General features: G+C 33.5%; 1 protein-coding gene across 2 annotated transcripts in view; it reads left to right on the forward strand.

The window, feature by feature from the left end:
* The window catches only part of Ac76E (adenylate cyclase type 2 Ac76E), a 209507-nt gene that overhangs the window by 58590 nt on the left and 124157 nt on the right, over positions 1-26760 (forward strand). Inside the window, exons 2-5 of one of the 2 annotated variants that reach the window (XM_089701777.1) lie at positions 7495-7640; positions 14520-14726; positions 20099-20227; positions 21725-21919. In XM_089701777.1, coding sequence (XP_089557903.1) covers positions 7495-7640; positions 14520-14726; positions 20099-20227; positions 21725-21919 — 677 coding nt within the window. Of the gene's footprint in view, positions 1-7494; positions 7641-14519; positions 14727-14828; positions 14889-20098; positions 20228-21724; positions 21920-26760 lie in introns of those variants that run through there. The other variant, XM_089701778.1, reaches the window with a different exon arrangement.

Genomic DNA, 26760 nt, shown 5'->3' on the forward strand with positions numbered 1-26760 from the left:
CTCTGTTGCCGCAGGGGTTGGGACATTTAAATTGGATTATTTAATCGTGGAAATTCCTATTTTACTGTGTTTCATTTAAGATTTATTTAAGTGTATTATAGTTTACCTTGTTACTTTTTACTAGAATAAGTTTTCGTACTATGTTATTTTTAAATATTTCTTAGTAATCCTTAGTTTCCGCCTGCGCTATCTTTTGTTGTACATATACTTCTTCGTTTCTTGTACTAACTTTTTTTCTTAAAAAAAAAATCAATTTGGAACATTTTCAATGTTTCTTCTATTTAAATAGTCAATATAAAATGTTTTCAATTCCAAAGAAAGATTTAGGAGTATAATACGATTGAATTAACAAGCTTTTCTCAAATTGAAGAGAGATATAAAAAGTATTGATAGCTTCTAAACTCATCTATGTGTGCATAATTCCATCCAAATACGTTAAGCCGTTTTCAGTTTTTACATGATAGAGCAATAAAGATATGCATCCCTAAATATAGAAGCTTACAATTTTAAAATGGATAATGTATTTATGAAAATTTTAATTTTTACACTTTGCAGGTGTAAAAATAAATGTGTGTACGGGCCTATCCCGTACGTGTGTAAGATTAATAAATATAAAATAAAAGAATTATTAAAATATAAGAAACTTGTAATTAACTGAACATAATAACTATATAATGGATGGATGAGTCACGCAAGGTACTCTTAATGCCCGTCGACGATGAACTGATTTTAATTTAATATAAAGTGTAAAATGTTGGATACAATTTGCAAGCAAAGCGCCTTGTTGCACTTTGGACGTGCTTGCTCGTACATATTCCCGGGCGGGAAAGATGAGGGTTAGTATGAGATGAGGTGACCCCATGATACAAGGTGATAACAATTTTTTCTTAATTATAGTGAACCCCATGATTAGTAGTACATAATTATTTCTTAAACTATAACTTATACAGATCAAATATTCTACGGGAACACTAAACCTAGGTGTCTGTTTCACCATTAGGTACACACTATAACACTAGAACATTCAATTTGTTTACACTACACTGCACTTTCACTGTGGACGGGAGGGCCAGGCCGCGCCAGGGCCGCGCGCCTGCTGCTGCACTGGAACCGCTAACCGCTTGCAAATATTATTGCTCCGCCGAGTCCAGGATAGGAAATAATATATGTATCGCAGCGTAGTATTACTTGATTGGATCAGCTATTGGTTCGGTATTTTCATGTATTGAATATTTCTTTGATGATGATCTTAATCTTAATCTTGATGTTATGCTTACGATAGGTATCATTTGTAGAAGATGTTTTATTGTGTATGTTTAATGTTATTGTTTACATTGAGTCATTAACAGGCTATTATTCGCTCGCCTCGTGCCGTGCAACATGACTCCGTCGCAATATGATCGCGATTGTATTCTTCCACAAGTCTTATCTGGGTACTTCATATATTTCCCAATGGCCTTATTGCCTTCGAATTAGGGTTGAGTATTGTAATATCCAACTAACCACCAATCGTCTCTAATTATTTGCATGTATTTAATGCGATCAAAATAAATACTATTGTTACTAAGTTAAGGTAATTTACTTATGCTATAAAACCGTGACCTACAGCTATCTTAATACAAAATAATGATAAAGAAAGTGCAACGGATGCAAAACTAAACGTTTTATAATTTCGCACGAGTTTAATTAATAAGTTTGTTAATTGTTTATATCCGTACTAGGGATTTGATTTACGTTTTCATTTACGGGTAACCTACATAACTTAACAACGGGCCGTTTCATGAAACCATTTTTGGTTTTAAGCGTCACGACTCTTACATAGCCGTCGCTGCCGGGGTGCAGCTGTACTACGCGACCTAAGGCCCACTTCCCCGGCGGAAGATTGTCATCCTCAATGATGACAATATCGCCTAAATTTATATTCGACTTAGGCTCCCTCCATTTACTACGAGCTGTTAATAAAGTTAAATATTCCTCACGCCACCTATTCCATATATCATTAAATATTTTTTGATTGAGATGCCACCTAGTTCTAAGGTCTGTTTTGGTGTCATATAAAGTTAGAATAGGGCCGCTACTTAAAAAGTGAGATGGAGTTAAATAGTTTAAGTCTTCGGGGTCCTCGGTTAAGGGACAGAGCGGGCGCGAGTTCGAACATCCCTCTAATTGAGTGAGAAGCGTAGTGAACTCTTCAAACGTCAGATTTTGTTCGCCAACAACTCTTTTTAGATGATGTTTCAGAGATTTTACTGCAGCCTCCCACAGCCCACCGGCGGATGGCCAAGACGGGCAATTGTGGTGCCACTCTATACCCATTTCTACGATCTCTGACTTAAATTCTTGACTTTCTTGGAGCTCGGTCAGCTGCTGCTGTAACACGTTATTCGCTCCAATGAAATTTTTTCCTTGATCACTGTATATGTGACCCGGTAAGCCTCTTCTAGCGATCATCCTACGCAAAGCGGCAAGGAAAGCGGATGTTGATAAATCAGAGACGAGTTCCAAGTGTACGGCCTTAGTTGCCATGCACACGAACACTGATATATATCCCTTTGTGGTCTTAATACCACGGCCCTTGCTGCATTTCACGTTTACGTGTCCGGTATAATCGACACCACAGTGAAAGAATGGGCGCGAAGGGTTTGTGCGCGCGGAGGGCAAATCTCCCATTATCTGTTGTTGAAGGTCGGGATTATGCCTCCTACACTTAACGCACATGCGTAGCCGCTTTTTTGTAGCATTATTGCCGCCTATAAGCCAGTATTTACGACGAATGATCGAAGTTGTTAATCGCGCACCCCCATGGAAAGTGAGCTCATGCGCTTGATCGATGATAAGTTCCGCTAATCTTGTGTTACAGGGGATGATGGCAGGATGCTTCATCTCGGCATCGATGTTCGCATGTCTAAGCCTACCACCGACGCGTAAGATGTCGTTTTCATCCAATATAGGATTTAAACTAAATAATTTACTCTGCTTACTAATAACTTTTCCTAATTTTAAACTATGTATTTCTTGTGAAAAGCTTTCTATCTGACAATTTTTAATAATTAAATTCCTAGCTCTATTTAATTCTATAATGCTTAAATAACTTTGCTTTTCAGCTTTAGCAGTGAACCTTAATATCCACGCCAATATTCTTACAGCTTTAGATAGTGAGCTTTGCTTTTCAATAATTTTCTTAATAATTTCGCTTCCGCTTATAACAATATTAACTTGTTTAATAGCTTTCAAGTCTTGATTTGTGCTATAAATTTGTTTATTTTGCTTATCAGGTATATAGGTAGGTAGCCAGGCAGGACCTAACCACTATAAGCTATGTTCTCGTAGCTGAGAAGCCGTAAGACCTCGACTAGCACAATCAGCTGGGTTTTCTTTAGACGCGACATATCGCCAACAGTCAGCCGACATCGAATCTGTGACTTGTTTCACTCGATTTGCGACGAACGGCTTCCATCTGTCGACCTGCCCGTTAAGCCAGCCTAGTACTACCATCGAGTCAACCCACCCGTAGACGGTGATGTTGTAGTTGACGAGGCATTTTTTAATTTTTGCTATTAATTTAGATAATAAAACGGCACCACATAATTCTAAGCGGGGCAGTGAGCATTTTTTGCTTAGCGGTACTAATTTTGTTTTTCCCGCCACTAAAACTACAGTTGAATTATTATTACGAGTAATTTTACAATATACAACAGAGCTGTAAGCTTTTATGCTTGCGTCACAAAAGCCATGCAGTTCTATCAAATCGTTCTCTTGAGTTTGCAGCCACCTTGGTACTTGAAACTGGCTGATGGTGTCGATATCTTGTTTTATCTTACACCATTTTTCAGAGATGTGTTGTGGTACGAGCTGATCCCATGCTAAGTTTTCTCTCCAAACATCTTGAAACAATATCTTAAGCTTTGTTGTGAGGGGAGAAAGCCAACCTAGTGGGTCGAAGATCTTAGATATCTCCGACAATAGAGATCTTTTCGTAAGCTCTGTACACGTATTTAACTTAGACTGAAATATAAAATTATCGTTTTGCGGATCCCACCCAAGACCTAAGGTCTTTGTTGACTCCACTTGTTTGAAGTCAAAGCAGTCTTGATGCTGTATAGTTACATCAACGTGCTTAAGTAGTTCAGGCGAGTTTGATTTCCATTTTCTTAAGTGGAAACCGCCCTTCTTCAACAGATTAATCATATCTGTTTGTAGCTGCTTGGCTGCCTGAAGTGAGTGGGTCCCGTAAATGAGGTCATCCATGTAAAATGATCCCTCAAGGACGCTAGGCGCTAAACTATCTTGAAAGTTCGACCTTTCGTCATGAGCTAATTGTTTGAGTGTCATCATGGCAAGGAACGGAGCCGCTTTCGTTCCATATGATATAGTAGCCAAGTGATACTCAAGTAAGTTTTTATTTGGACTATCCCTCCATAAAATCATTTGTAAATACTGATCTTCAGGGTTAATCCATATTTGTCTGAACATTTTTTCTATATCGGCCGTAAATGCATATTTAAATTGCCTCCACTTAATAACGAGACTAAATAAATCTTGTTGGAGATTCGGCCCCCTATACATAACATCATTTAAACTAGAGCCTGATAAAGTTTTACTCGAAGCATTAAATACAACGCGTAACTTAGTTGTCGTTGAATCGTTTCGGGTGACACAATGATGAGGTAAATAACACCTAAGGTATGTGCTACGGTCATCGGTCGCGGGTGTCATATGTCCGAGCGACAAATATTCATCAATGAATTGCACATAATCATTCTTAATAATTTTATTACATTCGAGTTTCCGTTCTAAATTATAAAATTGAGCAATTGCTTTTGATTTTGAATTGCCTAATTTTTCCTTGTAGTCGGGTAACAACGGTAACTTGACCTCATATCGCCCGTCTTCCCGCCTTTTTGTAGTTGACTTATAAAACTCTATACACTTAATATCTTCCAAAGATAAATCGGATTTTTCGGAAATATCTTCAATTTCCCAAAAATTTTGTATCGCTTCGAAATTATGTAAAACTACGTTGCATTGAAATGTTTTTGTATTGCCACTCAAAATCCAACCGAGCTGCGTCTGTTGAGCAGTCGGTAAGGTCGAGTTTACTTTACATATTCCATCCATAATGACAATAGAATATATATCTGCACCTAATAAAATATCTACGGGGCGACTTTTATAAAACTCAGGGTCCGCGAGGGTAATATGATCTAGGTATGACCAGTTTGGTTTTTCAAAAGTACAACTAGGCAAGTTTTTAATAAGTTGTTTCATAATTAACGCGTCGGTTTCAAAGGAAAAATCGCTGACTAGAGATGAACACTTTAATGTGACCATACCCTTACTATTGCTTTCCTTATCGCCGACTCCCGAAATAACACCCTTACACCGCTGCCTAGGGATTTTCAGAGCCTGTGCTGCGTGCTCTGTAATAATACTAGTTTGCGAACCTTGATCTAGTAGAGCCCTAAGGATACAGTAAGAACCATTCATGGCTTGCACTCTTAACATTGTAGTGGGGAGTAGGACCTCGTTGGTGTCCTCCTGAATTGACACGTGCGAGTTACGTGGGAGCTGTTTTTCAGCGGTGGCATCGACCGCTGCATTTGCTGAGTTGCCCCCGCGCACGCTCAAGCCCTCACCGCTGTGACCGAGTTCCGCGCGCGTGTATTGCGATTGCGCAAACGCGTCATGTAAAAGACGATTATGGGCCATATTGCACTCGCGACAAACTTTATTTGATTTGCATTGATTGCCATTATGATTAAATAAACAACTTGTACATAAATTTAATTTAGTAATAGTTTTAAGCCTATCACTAGGTGGCATTTCTAGAAATTTTTGACAATAATATATTCCGTGATCATTACTCCTACACAATGAACACCTAAATTTTAAACTTAAATTGCTTTTATTATTAAGAACTGGCGAAGTTACTTTACTACTACTTAACAACGTTTTATGATAATTAGGCTTATTATACTGCGGATTAATATATTGATTCTTATTGCTAACGATATTTTTTTGCATAGGGTTATCTTGTTTCCTATGTGACGATTCTAATGAAATAAATTTAACTTCTAAATACTTCAAATATTCCTTAAGGGATGGTAAATCTCGTGGGTTTTCTACCGATTCCATGTAATCAGTAAAGGACGCGGTATCTAATTTTTGACTTAATAAATATACAATTATAGGATCCCACGAACTAATATCTACCCCTAAATTTTTGATCGCATTAAGACACTCTTGTGTAGTGTCATGCATACGTTTAATTAGAGCGACTGACCGCTGTTGCATTACAGGTAAACCCATTAATGCATTCATATGCGATTGAAAAATAAGCCTTTTATTATTGTATCTCTGGTTTAGAATGTCCCAGCAGACTATATAATTATCTGAACTTACAGTTAAATGTTGAATCAGCCTCTCAGCTTCACCTCTTACTTTTGTTTTAAGATGTTGCATCTTCTGAGCGTCCGATATTGAATTATTGTTGTGGATTGTCTCGGTGAATAAATCCTTGAAAGAAACCCAGTTGTTGTAGTCTCCACTAAACGTAGGAATCTCCAGCTGTGGCGTGGACTTCGCCATATGTGCCGCCGCCCAAAGTTTCTTATTAATGGCCTTCTTGATAGCCACGTACTTACTCTCATAAGCCGAGTAAGCACGTTCATAGTCTTCATTTGCTCCGTCCAGCTCCAGGTCCAGCTCCCAGTGCAGCGAGTCGATCGCCGCCCAGCGGGACTGGACCGTGTTGAGCAAATCCTCCAGATCCCATCGCTCATTGACAGAATCCAAATCAATGCTTCCGACTGTTCGGTCGAAAGCCTTAAAATTTACTTGTTGCTTTCTCAACAGAGCAGCCTTGCTGCCGCCCGTTAGTTGGTCGCCCTTTTGTGCGAATCCCTGCTTGTTGGGATACATTGTTGTTGATGTAATATTAGGACTCTACTACCAACTATTCACTTGCTAGAACAGTATATAGTAGAGAGTCGCTTGTCTACAATGCACTGTATTGCAGGTGCACAGGTCTATGGAACCACACACGCGAACGTACAAGGGTCCCGCTTTACGATAGCTCGAAGGACCAGAATGTACGGGCCTATCCCGTACGTGTGTATAATTAATAAATGTAAAATAAAAGAATTATTAAAATATAAGAAACTTGTAATTAACTGAACATAATAACTATATAATGGATGGATGAGTCACGCGAGGTACTCTTAATGCCCGTCGACGATGAACTGATTTTAATTTAATATAAAGTGTAAAATGTTGGATACAATTTGCAAGCAAAGCGCCTTGTTGCACTTTGGACGTGCTTGCTCGTACAATGTGTAAGTTATCCCTACAAAGTCTGAAAAGCAAACAATTGGTTTTATAATATTTGGCATGATTATTTGAAAAACCTTTAACTTTAAAATTAGGAAATATATTGTGTTGTGTCAAATTAATTTTATACGGGCTTCCTCTAATACGCATTTCATTTGTCCACAGAGGAGGAGGGCACAGAACTTGAACTAGAAGCCCTTTACAGGAGATACTGTGTTCGTCTCAAACATGCGCTATTCGTGTCCGCTCTCTGTGTCACACTACTCTGTACAGTTGTGCTTCTGTGTGCTGTGTGTATATTGCATTCACATGTAAGTATTGTAAGGAACATATATTCTTATACAAAATACAGTTGTGTTAGATAGAACACTTATAACTTAAGAATTAAGATTTACGTCTTTGCCCAAGCAACCTGGTCTAAGAGCCCGTGGGAGATCTCCTTCACCGATCTGATAACCAGATGAGACGTATTTTTTTATTAAATATTTTTTATAAACAAATATGCCTATAATTGCTTGCCTATCGAAATGTGGTCATGGCTATTTTTTATTAAATTAACTTTTATCAATTTTTGAAGTGAAAACTTCTTTAGCGGCGTTGGGTATAAAATCTTAAACTCGCGTCAGGACACGTGGCCTGATCGAAAAAGCGTAAGACGGATGGCTTTTTTTTTTAAACCCTTATATTCCATGCGTAAGACGGATACCATTCCAAAATAGCAAACATGCTGAACGTTAATAATCAAGTTTTCACTTCTGCCGGCACTCCCGGAGTGCAACCCGTCTTTTTATTTCATCACCTTCATACTTTTGATAACCAAATGAAATTTATTTGACTGATATTTTTTAATACACAGAATATGCCTAGGTATGCTTGCCTACTCATTTCAGTGTATAACTACCTGGCAAGCAGGTGTAAACAGGTAAGTCAAAATAGGTGAAAAAAAAGCATACCTAGGCATATTCTGTGTCTAGGCATATCTTTTCCTTCAGACTGCGAGTTATTTTCACCAAAATAAACAATTTTAGTATAAGAAACGATTGACGTAACAATTTTGAACGTTAACATTTAAGCAATAATTAGTTTATAGTTTAACATCCCGCCAAAATCTGGTTATCTTGTGTTTATAAGGTTATGCTATACTCGTTACTAGTGTAAAACCTAATTTAGCTGATTAACCGGCTCTCTGCGGAGATATATAGGTAATGTATGCAGGTGAATTACCTAGCCAGAGGCGTAGTTTGCCTAACAGGGGCCCCGTTTCAAAATTTATAAGGGCTCCATAAAATTTTTGTAGACACCTGAAATATCAAATTCAGTTTTTAGTTTTTATGATACACACACGTTAGGCTGCGTGGTGCTCGATTTAATATATGCAATTATCATTTACATGAACGTGTGTTTCTGAGATACTAAATAACTCTACCTATTTCAACGTATCATACTATTACCGTGACAGGAAGGAATCAGGCAAAAAAATGTTTGTATTGAAATTGAGAGCGAGAATATTTTGAAGCCTAAACATGCGACTTTGATTAATTTAATTTATACGCTTTAGGATATAATCGAAGCACATAGTGTTGCTTTCCGAAGACAGGTTTCTAATCCAGTTGTAGTCCTTTACAAGCAACGTTAGAAAACACATTCGCGGTACGCTGCGTTTTGCGAAGTAATGTGCCAGTCACCTTATCCTAGGGCCCAGGTATCCTGGGGCCCCGTATAATTGACATAGCGGTAGGTACCTACGGCCCTGTGTCGCTCTCGAGTGGTTAACACAATTAGCTATCAGATTATGTTCATGTGCTTTGATGTAGCAAGGAAATGATTGATGTAGGAAGGATGTAGAGTATTTGTGTAATAAAGTGATGTGAAAGATTGTCAATTGAACTGAAAGATGTTATTCCAAACGCAATTTAGTAGAGACCAAGAAGCTTAAAAAACTTGCCAAGTTAGGTGTGAAAGGGATAAAAAACATACAGGCGTCATTCAACGTCATATTTTCTTGTTACAAGTTAATGTTCATACTGAAATCTCCAGTGTATTAGATATAAGCTTCTTGTTAGAGACTTATATGTCTTGTTTTTTTTTAAGTTATGTATTTTTAATAATATGTAAATAGCATCGATAACGACAAGGTTTATATTTAATACTTTTTAGAAAAATCATGTAGCAAGTATTCGGTTATAATTAAAATATACTCAACTTTTAATTTAATGTCATTTGCATCGGCTTCAAGCATAAGCTTTCTTTATCTATAGACAATTTATTAAAAACGGATGCAGTAGTTTTTCATGTTCATTGTCCATACATATATGACCTTTCCTACAATATATAAGAATACCTATTATAATATATTGAACTTGCCTTTTAAAAGAGAATTAAACTATCACAGAAAGTCACAAAAACATACTTTGCCGTAATACGACTAAAAATAAAAACACTCGCAGAGGAATTTATTGACAAATACAATACAAATAGATAAAGGGACATATTGGCAAGGGATTCGGAAGTGATTTCATTTGAAGATAACTTCGGACACTTATAGTTATAAAATGTTTTCAATTCATAGATCAATTTATTTTTAGGCTGCGATCAAACAGAGTTCTATATTATTTTCAAAAAATATTACAGTGTTTAGCCTAACACTGTAATATTTTTTTATTGCCCATTTATCGTGGAAGGCTATATTATGCTATATAATGTCATCACGATAAAAACAAATAGGAGCGAAGCAATGCCGATAAACCGCACGGAGCACAGCTATACTCTGTCCATTATATATATTATTTGCTTTTTGACAGCTTCACGCCTATGTAGGATTGTATTGTCTATGTTAAAATGTCATACAAATAATTATCGTACTTCATGGACAGGTCCCGCCCACTTAGTGATGTCTACACAGAATTATTCAATGATGGGTCGATAGATTATAATAATCGATAGAAATACTCTGTAAAATATATCCGATACAGAAAAAATCTTCTATTATGTTATATTATTTAACCGTAAAGACAACCAAATTGTAAGATAGAAACCAATAAATAATAAAATATTAGTTTAGTTTAGTTTTAACATACAATGCATAGATATGTGGTCATATTATTACATATTATTAGTACGTTTACGTTGTAATTATTATTTACGTACCTGATTCGATTTATGATAATATTTTGAATTTATAATTGAAATGGTATCACAATCGATAATCTTTTGAACATCACTTCTGGTATCACCCGTCGAGCTGTCAAAAAGCAATTCTTATAGTGGACAGACTATAGTCATTAAACCAGGTTTTTTCATTATATAAAATAAACATAAATTGTTGTGCACTACATACAATTTAAACTGATGAATTTAATTATTGTACAAAAACAGAGCTTGTCATGAGTTAAAGCCTTCAGGGCTCAGACATAAGTACATAGTTTAACATAGATAACCAAAGCTCGAATTTCGTATGCAGTTTCTGCAAAACGAATTTTAAAGGGGTATCATTTAAGCTATCACCAATTTAATTAGTTTTGTGTTTCTTAAATAATAGGGTTTATCCTCAAAATAGTAGATCTGTCAACAAAATGTAGTCACCATACAATGCAAAATCAGTTCCACAATAAATAACCTAAAATCCTGAGATATAAGGTCTAGTACCAAATAAATGTTTTTTTATGTATTATAATAGGTGTGTCCTAATAAGTATTTAAGCAAACTAATTTAAAGAGATCACCAATAAATCATATTATGTTACTAGAAAATTGCATTAAGTTCAAATAAAAAATTAGGGTTGTCATCATCGTTTCAACCAAAAGATTCTGCTACTTTAACTAGACTCCCAAGGTTCTAAATTTCCACTGGTAGTATAAATTATATTTAAATAAAATTTTTAGCAGAGTAGTAAATAAAACAATTATTAAAGTCAAAATAATCAATATTTATTGTTTGAATATTACCACTGAATAATCAGCTCTGGTTTAATAGCTGGCTTATGGCTAGCATAATTGTAGATAAAACACTTAATTAAAGTTAAAATAATCAATTTTTAAAGCGCGCCAATTTGTCTCCGCCCCTTTGATCATTTTTTCATTAAAATTATAAATTGATGTATTAAATTGGTAGCGAATACTATTAATTTAATATCTGAACGAAATAAAATGTTACTACTGTATTGGTGACAAAATATCAAATAAAAAGGAGTCGCAGTCAGGGATCGATAATCGATTTATTTGGCGACAGATCTACCATTCTGAGCACAGAGCTATTATTTAAGTAACAAAACTGTTATTAAAAGAACGAAGTTTATATTCATGTAATGCAATATAATTTTATTGGTTATCGATCTCTTATTTTACACATATATTAACATTAATTTGATAATTCATACCTGGGAACAATTTTTGTTTATCTGAGAACGAAAATATTTCGTGGTGATAGATCTATTTATTAGGTGATACAACTTGATGATAAATATAAATTTTGGTGATAGAAAATATTATAGTTCCCATTTTAAAGTAGACACATTGTAGGCACATCTCATAAATATATAAAGCACTGCTTGATTTTTCTCACTTCGTCTGTATTTTGTAATGTAACAAAAGTAATATTGAGAGATGACATTTCCATCTTCCATAATGTATAGGGAATACGTATTATAGAGTACTAGCTTTCCGCCCGCGGCTTTGCCCGCGTTTTCAAAGAAAAACCCGTAGTTACCATTCTCGTGGAATACCGGAATAAAACCTATCCGGTTCTGTAGTATTTGCGTGAAAGAGTAACAAACATACACATACACATACAACCATCCTCACAAGCTTTCGCATTTATAATGTTAGTACGAAATATAATGAGAGCAATATTTTGAAATATGTATTGAAAAATATAAAACTATATAGACCATGACTATTAGAAAAATAATGTATAATAAATTAATATAATAAATAATAGAATGATTAACACCTAGAATAACATTTCCAATACACAAAAATACAATAAAGATTGACCAAGTATATGTATAATTGAAAATGCTTCAAACATTTTAAATTTTATTAGCACTTCTACAATTTCTTTACTGTACAAAATGGACTCCATAAAACTACTCTGGCACCTTCTATACCTTTAATTGCGTTACCATTCAGATCTCTCAACTCTCTTACATGCAAAGGAATGAATACCTTCTCTACTTCAAAGAGAGATCACTTTCCTTTGTCTCACTTTTATTGCAATACCAGGCTCATAATACGGAAGTCCATTCTTCATTCTTATTAAAGTCGGATTTTCACTAGGGACAGAACATTTAGAGGATTTGTACATTTCCAAGATTTGTCGTGAAAATCGTATTTGCAGATGGACAGTTAATTTTTAATTAAATGCCCTTTGCTGTCTTTCTTTTTGATGCAATTTTATAAGGATTTATTTCTCTGCTAACTGCTAAATAAAATGTCTCTACATAACGACACTAGCTAGTTAAATAGATTGGCATTTAAAAAAATATGTGTGCGTGTACTAGTGTACACACGTAAGAAGTGAAACTTGTTTATGACCTTATTTTTCAAAAGATAATTTACTATGTATATGCAACTTGACAGAAATACGTCGAATCACGCGTGGTAGGGATAAGAACAAGATGGCGCGTAACGGAAAAATGTCACGCGTAACGAAAAAATGTTACACTAATTTTTTTTTATAAAGAACTTTCACTTCAATAAATAAAATATTATTAACTCTACGCAATATTCATATCAATAGGTCTTTTATTCACTAAATTACCTGTTTACAGCATTGGTGATCAAATAATATAATAAAGAAGGAAGTTTGTCATAAAGTTCTAATATAAGGGCCGATTTCTGATCGAACAACTACATAAGACTCTATAAACCCAATAATTTACTTTCGCAATTCATGTATTTAGAGCTAATTTTCTACCGATGGACGCAAAAATTGAAAATACACGTATTAAATTTATAAAATTCGTTCCAAACGTTGTGATTAAAATCAACTAATTTATAGATCAATACTTTAAATCCTAATATCCATATTTCCTCTATAATATTTTTCCTTCCTCTATTTAGAGACGTATAAACCACTCTAACTCATTCCCACTTGAGTTAAAAGTTATCGAATGCAAATATTTTCATTCAAATGCAAAAAGTTGTTAAGCGTAAAATTTATAGTTTTTTTTATATTTATATTTTACTAGGTTTCCACCGGCTTCACCCGCGCAGTCAAAGAAAAACCCGCATAGTTCCCGTTCCCGTGGGATTTCCGGGATTGCGTCATCTTCCTGGGATAAAAAGTAGCCTATGTCCTTTCTCGGGTATCAAAATATCTCCATACCAAATTTCATGAAAATCGGTTCAGTAGCTTAGGCGTGATGGAGCAACAGACAGACAGAGTTACTTTCGCATTTATAATATTAGTATGGATTAGTTTGCTTTTATAAGCTTTCTTTGCTGCAGCAAAGGATGGTGATATACAGGGTGTCCCACTGTTGGTATACTAAGCTCAAAGGAGGTTATAGATTTGCATACGCTGAGTACGTAAAAAATACTTAAAAAAATCCAGACCCATTTTTTTTTCAAATAGATGAATTCTTAAAAGTCTATGGGTACACCCATGACAAGCAACCTGCCCAACTTTGCCACCAGCACGTGAGCTATCGTTTAAGATTATGTTTTCATAGATAAAATGCTCACATTAGAGAAGCGGTATATGACGGCTGCCCGAAGCTAGAGAAGAAAACATGGATTTTCAGGAAAAATTTAGCAAAAAAATTTTGACGTAATTCTGTAGTTTAAGTATTTTTTACGTGATCAGTGTATGCAAAACTACTAGTTCCTTCGCGCTTAGTATACCAATAGTGGGACACCCTGTATAATAATATATCGGTAGGTTTTGACAATACACGAATTGTAAATAACTAACGCTTTGTGCTGGTTGAATTTCTCGGGAATTCACCCATTTACAGTATCTTTCAGATATATCTGTTCAGAAATCAATTTACAGATTTACAAAAATTAGGTACTAGAAAAAGAAGCTTCAAATTATTAGAATGAGCACAATAATTATTAATGGTTATCCATTTACAGTGTTAATATTCATATTAAATGAAATATATTGGTTAGACGAATATTTGTACGTAATTTGTAAACAATGTTGAAATAATATTATTCCCACAAACTTAGATCTGAATTTTGTTACAGGATTTATCAGCACAAGTGACAGCAATCACAGCGCTGTCCGTCATCTCGTTCATACTACTATGCGTGCTCGCGCTCGCGCTGTTACCGGTGGCCGCTGAGTGGGAGGCGTTCGCGCTGACCGGTTCAGTGCTGATAACTGTCTGTCTGGGCGCTGGGACATTGATGGTCACTCATCATGCGCCGCTGCCGCTGTTCGCGCTTATACTTGTAAGTTATAGAGTTGGTTCGTTAGCCACAAACATTTTTTTTAGTTAGGGTTTTTTGGTTAGATATGGAGGTGTGTCACTCAGTGCTGATAACCACAGACTCGGTGCTGGCACGCTGATGGTCACTCACCATGCACCGCTGCCGCTGTTCGCGCTTATACTTGTAAGTTATAGAGTTGGTTTGGGTGTATGTTAGAGTGGGAGGTGTGTCAATCAGTGCTGGTAATCGTAGTTCATTGTAGATATAAATTAACCATTATTATCTACTCGTAAAGTGGAAGGCACAAAAGGCTCCGACGTCGCAGTCCTAAAATAAAATATTATCTTCGATTATATCCCTAAAAACAAAAATAAATTTCTCATTAAATTAAACTGATTTCAGTGTTCATGAACTGCAGAATTAAAACAATAAGCTGTTGAGCTTTCTGAAGTATTTTCACAGAAATCCGACGAACTTTGAATAATTTAATTTCACTTAGCGTGCAATGAAGCTATCAACTATAACTGTTGTAGATTTAATAAATTTTTCTAATTCTTTTTTTTTCTTCAATAATCTAAATAGCTCTGCAAATTATAAATCAAATTTATTTTATAATGACTTGTCTATAACAACATAGGTTATTTTCTCATTAAATTATGCTCTAAGATAGTGAGTGAAATTCAGAAATAGAATATTATAACGTAGGTACGTTCCTTTGAATTAAATATAAATAACATACAAAAACAAAACATGAGAATATACTTTACGTGACTCTATATTTTTGGTGGGTTATAAATAAATAAACTGTACTTTTTTCGTAAATAGTGTAATTCTGTTATTTCTTTGAAATTATGCGTGAGTATTCATAAGGAATAAACTTTTAATAGTTTCATTTCTAATTAATTACGTATTTCAAATCAAATTTAATTAATGTTCTCATTTATAAATTATTTTAGCGGATGTCAAACGCGATTTATTAATCATATTATTTATCCCGACGTTTCGCACACTTTGCAGGGAGGTCACGGGGATATAAAGAAATAAACTGTGGTTTATATAATATAATTTATAATAAAATCGTGTTTAAAATACTTTAAAATCTTTAATTTCTAAATGTATAATCACAGTGTATAATACTCGCGTAAAATCAAACAGGAAAATAATATTTTCATATTAAAATCTATCAAGCATTAAATTTCTCTAAAGACGTACGTTATCCCATAGATATACGTACAAAAACATATCTTTCTATTAAAATGGTCTGAGAAACGCTTTCATATGAATTGGGTTAAGCTCGCGTCAGAGGTTATCACATAGTCGCAGAAGTTTGGCTTAAGGGCCATATTAAATATTAATTGAATGTTATTGTACGCAAGATTGGTGTCGAAATGATAAGGTTTCTGTCTTAATATCGAATATATATTGGTGGTTTAACTTAGGGATGTATTAGTTATATAAGTTTTTAATTAATTGAATGTCATGATAGATAGTTAATTTATCAGATAAGTTGCATGAAATATTTATTTGACTCTACAAATTTAGAGTCAAAGAATCGCACTAAACGTGAACAAAGTTATAAATTGCATAATTCGTTAATTAGGAATTTAAGATTAAAATCAATGCAAATTATAAGATATTAGATTAGACTTCAATTCTTCAATGTATTGTAAAAGAGTAGTAGACAGACATGTAATACAAAGTTTCTGTAGAACTTTTATATTTAAGTTTGTGTCTACCGTTTAACAGTATCTTTTAGTATAACAGAATATTTAGGAAATATTTCTATAAGGAAAATTCATGATACGTAAGCTGAGGTAAAAAATATATACAAATGAATACAAGTGGTAAATAAAATGAACAATTACGTTCTCCAAATCTTTCCTTTTATTGAAGCTTTTTCAATGTATAGAAATAATTCTTTAACGTGAAAAACAAAGGATAAATTCGGGAAATCTGGGACATTTCTGTGATTAAACAGAAGCTTCTATATTTCTCGTTCTTTTATGAGCATAAAATTAAATTGAAATTATTTCTATTGAAATAAAACGAATTTCATACAGCGAGCGGTGACTCCGCATAATTAGATAAATTTGCATAGCCCCTCTCAGTTGATACTCTGAGATTATAAAAAAGGCAATGATCTTGTTATCTGGATAGGGACGTGAATAATGAAAATTTAATGGTGTATAGTTTATGCGAAAAAGCGGCTATTGATTTTGATGATTTCTAACATAGCGATTAGATTTAACTTTGCCACTTTTTCCTTTTTTTATACAGGTAGAGATAAAAACCGTCGCTTAGCCTGCCTGGGCTATTTCTGATTCCCAGTGGAAATTGCACAATTACCAAAATAATTACCAAATCTTTCCCTACAAATTAAATCGTTCATCTTACACCCTAATGCCCTATATATACAAAATTTAATAAATACACAAAACATAACCATCAAAATCTATAAAAGCACATTACATCGATAAATACCATCAACAATACTTATCACACTCAGAACTTATCGATAGCACGACTTCAATTGCAGACCAATTATGCGTAATGGAAATCATAATCAACACCATTGTACCATGCAATTACAAGTAGACATCTAGGGCCTTCACCACGCCACAGTATAAACAAACGAACAGTATAGAAACTACCTACAAAACGTTTGAAAACGCTCAACAAACATGTGAGACACGTAAGCAGTCGTCGTGGTGTTGACAGTAGCGAGTGCCCTCTTCAAAGAGGAACGGAACCCCTCCTCCTGGAACCTTCGGAATCCCTCTTGAAACGTCTTCCAAGTTAAAATGTCCATCGTCCTACGACTGCGGCGTATAGCCACGTCATAATGATAATATAATTTAGAGATTTATAAGTAACAATCCCATTTCTTAAATAGTAGTAGAGGCGTAGGTAATAATTTAATCGAATGTATAGTTGCCATACTGTTGCGTTGGTATTCTTACTGTGACCATGTGGAATTGAATTCCGATCCCACCCCGTGTTCCTTTTCTTTATATTCAATTGAATGAATTCCATTTTGAACGTTGATTGCAATTTGCGGGAGCGTGCGGTGTGATAAATCTCTTTGATATGTATGCAAGGTGCTATCTAGCTAACGAAGAGATAGAATAATTTCTCTGTGTGTAGAGCATTATTGCTTTAAAACTGATATTTGTGCAATTTTTAAGAACAAAACGTTCATTTTAAGCGTTATTTTAGGTGCTAAGATAGGAAAAGTTTCTAGAGAATATAGCCGTCAGCTTTTTTATTAGATGTTGCTTAATAAATTATTATTCTGTGGTATGATTGGTAGTTAAGGGCCGATTTTTCAATGCTTGGATAAAACTTATCCATCCAATAAAGTATTACACGATAATATTAAAATGTCACGTAAACTGTCAAATACGGGCAATTAGAATACGTTTTTAAAATTGTAGTTTTATACATTATTCGACAAATAAGTTTTATCCAAGCCATTGAGATAATATTAATATGGAGACGACACCGCCTACATCACTTATGTTCCACTCAACATACGTCATGTGACGTATGTTGAGCGGTATTTTTTAATGGTTTTAAAGTGAAACGCATCAAACATGCCTTCGTGTGTGTTACGATATTGCACAAATAATACAAATAATACGGAAAAGTGCAAAGGAATAACTTTCATCGTTAAGTACCTAACTAGATAATAATTTTTAAAACTTAGAGCAAAAAAATGGCGCACAGATTTTGTTCGTGGTGTCTCCTCCATACGTAGTAATATTATCTCAATGATCCAAGCATTGAAAAATCGGTCCTTAATAGAATAACTTGTCTTGGAGATATTCATACAATTTTGTAGCTAATTATCATTATATTGATTCGCTTTGAAATTGATATTTTTGGTTTTATGGCATTCAAATGGGAATGGCGCGAAAGGATGCGGGTTCGAGTCCCGCCTCTAATTTTTTCTATTCTTTATAAATTTATATTGATTCGCTTTGATAACTGAAAGTTTCATAGCAATATTTTAAGTAATTCTCATTTAGTTTTAGGTAATTAATATTATGAATTATTATATTACTAGCTTTCCGCCCGCGGCTTCGCCCGCTTTGTCTAAAACATAATAAATTATACACTAAAACCTTCCTCTTGAATCACTCTATCTATTAAAAAACCGCATCAAAATCCGTTGCGTAGTTTTAAAGATTTAAGCATAGGTACATAGGGACATAGGGACAGAGAAAGCGACTTTGTTTTATACTATGTAGTGATACTAGAATCATCATAATGTATACTCACCCTACTACGCAGTTATAAAATCAGATAACAATTTGAATTTCTAAAAATAACAAAGTTTTTACAGAAATATCTCAAGTTCAAGCATCTTATTCCGTACATTTTATTTTATTTTTATTCCTTGCAGCAAAGTTTTAATTGTAACCATTAAACAAACTTTTACTTCAGCTCAAGAATAAGTATTTTATTTCTTGTACCTCCGAGCAATTGTAAATATTGTTTTAGAAACTCGTTAACAAACATTAAATGCACTATTTTAAACTTCTTTCTATCATTTATTACTAGCGAAAATGAAAATGTCTTTGTTAAATATAAGTAGGAAAAACTTGATAAAATATTATCTAGAGTTCATAAAAAATAAATTTATAAATTTATTTTAATTTACGTAGCAAAATAATAGATATGTTGTTTATATCACTACATAGTATAAAACGAAGTCGCTTTTTCTGTCCCTATGTATGTATGCTTAAATCTTTAAAACTACGCAACGGATTTTGATACGGTTTTTTTAATAGATATAGTGATTCAAGAGGAAGGTTTTAGTATATAATTTATTAGGTTTTAGAGAAAGCGGACGAAGCCACGGGCGGAAAGCTAGTGATTAATAAAATAGGTCTAAAAACCCTTGCCATTTATAGGTAACTACTTCCTAAAAAAAAGATAAGTGAAAGAGATAATGTTATAATTTTATAAGCGTCTTTACTGAAAGTGAGAAGTCCCTCGTGGAAGATACATTTCACTGTTTCGCTGATCGAGTTTCATAATTAGTTGCTCAGCATACTATATCCTGTAACAGAGAGACAGACATAATTTCGCATTTATAATATTTTAAAAATTACTAGTTATTTTAGCAGTGAAGATGGTCTATTGCAATTCAACATATAAATAATAGGTGTTTTTGCAGATCATTTGGTTTCCTTTGTTTTTTTTTTACGCGAGTACTTATTACACATTGCAGATTTTATCTATTCTCTACTAGTCGTGTATTGTTAAAACAGGCTCCCCGTGATGACCGTATTATATTATAATATTATGTAAAATATTCATCGAAATAAATGATTTAACGAATAAATTGCGTTTTAAAATTGGTTAAATATCTTATTTCTTTCTTGCAGATGGTACACACAATGATGCCAATCGCGCGGTCGATAGCGCTTGTCATGGCGACCGCCCTCACCCTTGCGTATATGGGCCTTGCTATAGGCCTTGGACCGCAGGGCCAGGAGGCGCAGTTTTATCAGCAGGTTAGTTAGTAGTAAATGATATTATTATGTGTACTGCAGAAAAAATTATATTAGGTGTTGTTTTTAAATATTTTTGAAGTTAAAATTCTTTAGGCGCGTTAAGAGTAAAATTTCAAGGTTGTTTCATGGCAATACCATCACGTTATGGAGTAAGGCGACGATTTTGGTATCTTTGAATCTTGCCAAAGAAGTTTTACTTCTGACACGTCCGCTCGCGGCTCGGCACACACGGCCTTTTTTCAATCATCTATTTTATTGTCATTAAAAAGAATTAAGTACTTAGGTACCTATTCATTTTATAATTCAGATTATTCACAACATTATTTACTAGCTTTTCACCCGCAGCTTCAAAGAAAAACCCGCATAGTTCCCGTTCCCGTGGGATTTCCGGGATAAAATCTATCCTATTTCCCGGGGTAAAAAGTAGATTATAGATTGAGTAACAGAGTCACTTTCGCATTTATAATATTAAGTATGGATTAGTATGGATTAGTTATTACTCTTCCTATATTATGATAGTCCTATAATGTAAGTTTGCAATTTAAACCGAACTATCTTTCTTGTATAATAATTTCGTATCATAATACTCAGTAATAAATCATCGAACCGAAAATCTATTGAGAATTTCCAATTCTACAAATTGGAAATATAACGATAGCGATCTTATTTAACAAGCGCCTTGCAATAAAATAAGCAATGTTCGAGGAGGCAACGTTGCTATGATTTGTTTACAGGCGAATTGATTTAGAATTATCCTGTTTCTTTACCTCTTGAAATTCTAATTTCTATCCAAATTAAACAAAAACAACGGATGTTTAATTTGTATTAATTGTATCTGCGATGTTAGATTACAGAATGAAACTGACATAATTACCTTAAACTTATTCAAATATTAAGTATTTTAATTATTTGGTAAAAATGCAATTTTGAGTACAATTTAAATTTTTTTTAGCTCATAACGATTAAGTACTTTCTATACTAATTTTAATAAACGTAAAATACACTATATTAATATTACTCTACTACTCTATCAATATATGAAACATATAAGATTTATTTTGTATTCCATGATAGTAATCTCGATGGAAAATATTTAAAATTTATTTCAGTAGGTCAAATTTAACGATGATGTATCGAATCCGCCCATAATTCAATTTGATTAATGTATTTAATATGGAATATATGTTTCATTTTGCAGTTCATATCGTATTTTAAAGAATAATATATAATTTATTAGTGTGTTGTATCATAATATTTTAAATGTCATAGTTTGTAGGAAGAGCGTTAGGCACGTCAAAACTGCTGAACCAATTTTGATGCAACTTGGCACCTAGAGCTTACTCTATACGTCGTGATTGTTACAAATAAGCTTCTTTTTCTCACGTTTGTCTGACGTAAACTACTTTATTCCTGAGTAATAAAGCTATATTTTATTTGTTTTTACCCCATCATTATTTTACTTAATCCCGGGTCACTAAAATACTCATTTGTTTACAGCTAATATGCGAACTAGCGCTGCTTATGTCAGCGAGCGGTATTGGCTTATACTACCGCGCACTGACAGAAAGAGCCCATCGCAACACCTTCGCTGGTACCCGTACTTGCCTCGAACAACGGGTCAAGTTGGAGTGTGAACGGGAACAGCAAGAGTCACTGCTGCTTTCTGTGATACCCGCTTATATAGCCGCTGAGGTAAGTTATTTTTTATAATATATATAAGAGGAGGCAATCGAGCAGACGTGTCATCTGGTGGTAAGTGTACAGCACCGCCCATACGCACCGACTATGCTGGGATCTGGGAACTATGAGTGTGTTGTCTGTATTTATTTTTTTATTCAATGGTATTTGAGTAACAAATATTACGTGGATTATGCGAACTAGCGCTGCTAATTTTAGCGAGCGGTATAGCCCTATACTGTCATTAATACCCGCTTATATAGACATTGAGGTAAGTGCTATTTGAGAATCATAGAGTCAGTCAGCATATTATGTATAATAGGATAAGGTGATATGCGAAATAGAGCTGCTAATGTCAGTAAGCGGTATAGGTACCTATCCTGTCAGTAAACCTGGCTGATATAGCTGCGGAGGTAAGTGGTATTTGAGAATCATTTTACGAACAGTATCCATCTTAGACCACATCTCAGCTTAACATCAGGCAAGATTGTGGTCAAGCGCTTCCCTATTACCAATAAAAAAAAAGTCAACGTATGCATAAGTCTATAAGACATAAGTTGGTATGCGAACTAGCAATGCTAATGTCAGTAAGCAGCATTGGGGTAAACTATAGCGCGCTGACAAAAAAAGGCCAAGATTTAAGCAAGTTTCTAGATAAATAGACTGTGGATCTGACTGTAGGTATCTACTTTTATTATTACCTTTCACTGCATTATGATTTTGGTTTTGAAATATGATAGTGATAAGTGAGGGAGTTATTTGAAAACAACCCACATGAAACTACAGCAGAAAATGCATAAAAAACACATCATTGTTGTACAGATAATAAACTATGAAATTAATTATTGTAGTTTTATCATTAAAAAAATTAAAAAGAAAACATTATTATCTCGTATAAAGCTAAGAAAACGTGTGCACAAGGAGCAAAAACCTTGGAAAAATTCCTTTGATTAAATTCTAATCTTCTAAGACATGCTTAGAATTTTCCTAATTATTCCCTTTGTACAGGTACTGAAGCTCAGATGCTTTAATTTCTTTATAATTACGTAATAAAAGTCTTAAAAAGAAGAGTTGAGATTCGTTCTAGCGTTGTCAAAGGAACAGTAATTATTTTTATCGTGCTTTTGTGTAGTCTATGAGATATTTTGCTACTTATTTTATGTTTGAACGAAAATCTAGCAGCTTTATTATTTTATGCAATTTATTTAAATTTTAAGGAAATAATGTTACGTTATTATTTATCAGCAAGAGGTTGTTGTCGAATACAATATATTTCACTCGATATAATTATGTACGAACAATGGAACGAAGGTAAGAGCCGACTGACTGCAGAGATATATTAATTTATTTTACAACTTTTTTTACAAACCGTTCGAGTGTTCAACATTTATTGGTAGTTACAACATCGTTTTTAAAAACTAAGCTTTCTTGAGAAAAAATAATGAATATAAATCATGTGTGTGGCACATTCAGTGTTACTATAATGAGCTAATATTTTTATTATATCACACAATTTTATAATATCCACATAAATTTGATAATGTTATAAATTTTATCCCTCATTTGAATTTTCCATTTCAATCCTTTTAATCGTCATATGTTTACACTTTAGATTTTGGGCTTATCATATTTATCGTTATTCATCACATGTTTTCCATAAAACAACTTTCTCCACGTAACAAAAATACAGTTGAAAATGTTATCAGTCCGTCCCACTGTCCTAATTACTGAACAAACACTGTCAGATGATAAAATGTCAGTCACGAATGTCAGCATTTTGTGTGTCAGTAAACCTATGTCAAATTAGTGTAAAGTTTAGTACACTGTGCAAAAATGTTGTATAAAAATAGATGAAATTGAAATCACTCAGTCTTATAAGATTTTTAGGTATTATCTTAGATACTAACTTCTATACTATAGTATTCTATATATAGTAGTAGTACTAGTGTAATTCATTTTCATTGCTGCACCACCTATTGTTTTCACCTCTTTCTTATTATTAAAGAAGTACAGGAAAATCTAATCTTAACTGGATAACAAAAGGATTGAAGAAATGTTGTATACGAAAGCGACAACTTTATCTTAAAAATATATATATAAAAAAAATGTATAGGTACTCATAGTTGGAATCATTATGTGAAATATAAAAATATACTAAAAAGGTGCATTCTTAAATCAAAACAAATTCAAAGTGAAAAATTTATTAAATTGGCAAAAAATAAAAACAAAGCATTATGGCAAATGATATCTAATAATATTAATGACGAAACCAATATTACAGAAATTGAAGAGATTGTAGTTAATAATAAAATATACGACTCAATGAATGAAATTTGCGAACAGTTTAATAATTTTTTTATTGACATCACAAATCAAACAAAATTTAATTTTGATGTAAATGCCATAAAAAAGACTTTGACTACAGAAAGTTGCAATACTATTTTCTTAAGGCTGCAGTCTAGCAAAATTACGTTTTCAACAAGTTATTTGACAATTTTTTCCCGGCTAATGAAATGATAAACTGAATTTTTTTTTCTTGTTTATCAATTAGTGTTATATACGCAATGCGCGTGAATTTTTTCACATTTATAAAGTTACTTTATGTTACCTTAATCAGGCCTTAAAGATAAGTCTCTTTCCCCCAAAGACATTTCGAGCTAAGTTTGTGCACTCACTACGTTGCAACCGATTACAATTTACACAATCTGATCAGCGCATTATTATCCTTATATAGTCGTTATTAAAAACTGCTGAATACAATTGCCGAAAAACTTATGATTTTCTTAATTAGGACGTTATAAATTCATTAAATTTCCCATTTTTTGCCTTACAAAATCGATTGATAAATACTGCTAAAAGTTATTTTTTCCATTAATTTATTCGAGTTGGTTGAAGACCAATGAGTATTAATCCTTTAAAAAAATTTTTTTTTTAATTTTGATAATTCTTTAAATATTAAAAAAATATTTAAAATAATAAGTAAAAATCCTAGCGAATTTCTTTAGTCGCGCTCCTTGGGCCGGAGCGTTCTGACGTGTGCTCTACGCTCGATTTTCCTTCATACCGAAGTGAAAGTTGCTCTACTTCATTAAATTTAATATTTTTGTTAATTGATTATTTTTATCTTAGTTTTGTGCAAATATTCGTATTTTTAAACATTTGATTTCGATATGGAAAATAAACGAAAAAAATACGCGTGTAACTACTAGAAAAAAAATTATCTTCGAACATAAAGTTAATGAAACCAAATAGATTGCAAAGGTGATTGGCAACAATTTCTTTATTTTACGGGGTGTCAGTAAAGGGATGTATATTTCTTTAAAACTAAAGTAAGCTCATAAATTTTCTTATAATATAATTTTTTTGAAGTTCCAAAAATGTTTATTTTTCGTTTGAGAAATACGAAATATAATATAAACTTGTATTGAGAACTTGAACTTCCCAAGTTCATCCGGGGAAATCCCCATACGGGGAAAATGATTTGTTTACTCCAAAATTGATCCGAGGTGTTTTAATTTTTTCTTCTAGTCATTTTCAACGTAGCGGCATGATGTTTGATTATTAATTTTGTAACTTAAATACAGGATGTTGGTTTTATATTCTGATCTTACAAATTGACAAATTTAGTCCACCATTTCTAGTTTAGTCTACCAACTCTAAGTACCAATATTAAAACGAATGGATTATCATCACATCATCAAAACTCAGATGTAATGGAAGATCACAATAACATAGAAAATTCAGTGGGGTTGAGAACTAAACAAACAGAAGTAACAGAGACGCGAAGAATAAAAAAAGAGGACGAAAACGATAATTCGTTGATGCTTTCCCTTTTCGACGTATTGTTAGGGTACATCACCAATCTGCAAAAAACAAAACTGATAATTCCCAATTGCTGATTAAAAATGAAAAACAAATAATCGACAACAGTGGTGAAAATTTGCTGATCACAATGAAACATCCTTCAGTGGTAGCAGATTTACTCATTTAAAATGTATCGGTGAACAGCGTTAAGGAGAGGAGGACAGGAAAACATTATGAATGTGGATGTTGGATTGTATACAGGGTGTAATCGATAAGTATGTGCAGGCGATTATGACGTTATTATTGCAGGTATCAAAAAACTTAAAACTGATATCGAAATTACTTTACCTAATGAGCAAAATGACAATAATAACTTTTTAAAAGTATAACGAGAAATATCTAAAAAATTTACTTTATACACTCCCATATCAAAAAGGGAAAATGGGACTAGTAGAAGTTAAATGTCTAATTCCGGCAAAAGACATGAATGCGGAAGATGCGGTTAAAAAAAATTTAATATTTGAAATACAATGCAAAAAATAACACTTTTGTCATAGATAAGAATCATGACTATTTTTTCAAATTCAGGGACAACTAAACGTTGCAGAAGCAGAAGTCTGCTTATTTGCTGTTTGGACTGGAGTGAATCATTCGTTAAAAATAGAATATATAAAAAAGTATGTAACGTTTAGGCAAAATAAAATGATGGACCATTATCAAGATTTTACATAAATTGCCTACTGTCAGAATTGATTGATTCGAGACTTCAGCATTCGATGCCCATCAAGGACCCATCCTATATCATTCAAGCGATTGAAAAAAAAGAGATAAATCCAGTGCAACCGATAAAGCATCAGAATGCTAGCAAAAGATTTATTAGGTTTATCAATATTAATCTATATATTATACATAATATAATAAATCTGTAGAAGACGCGAAGACTGACATCCGCGCGGACGGAGTCGCGGGCGGAAGCTAGTCAGTAATAAATATCTTTTGTTTTCATTTGCGTATTTTTCTATTTTATAATTTTTTAACACAAACATTACATT

Source organism: Colias philodice, chromosome 12, assembly GCF_061535455.1.
Source record: "Colias philodice isolate Cphi_HAF_F1 chromosome 12, ilColPhil1 Martin Lab GWU primary, whole genome shotgun sequence".
Taxonomy (NCBI): domain Eukaryota; kingdom Metazoa; phylum Arthropoda; class Insecta; order Lepidoptera; family Pieridae; genus Colias; species Colias philodice.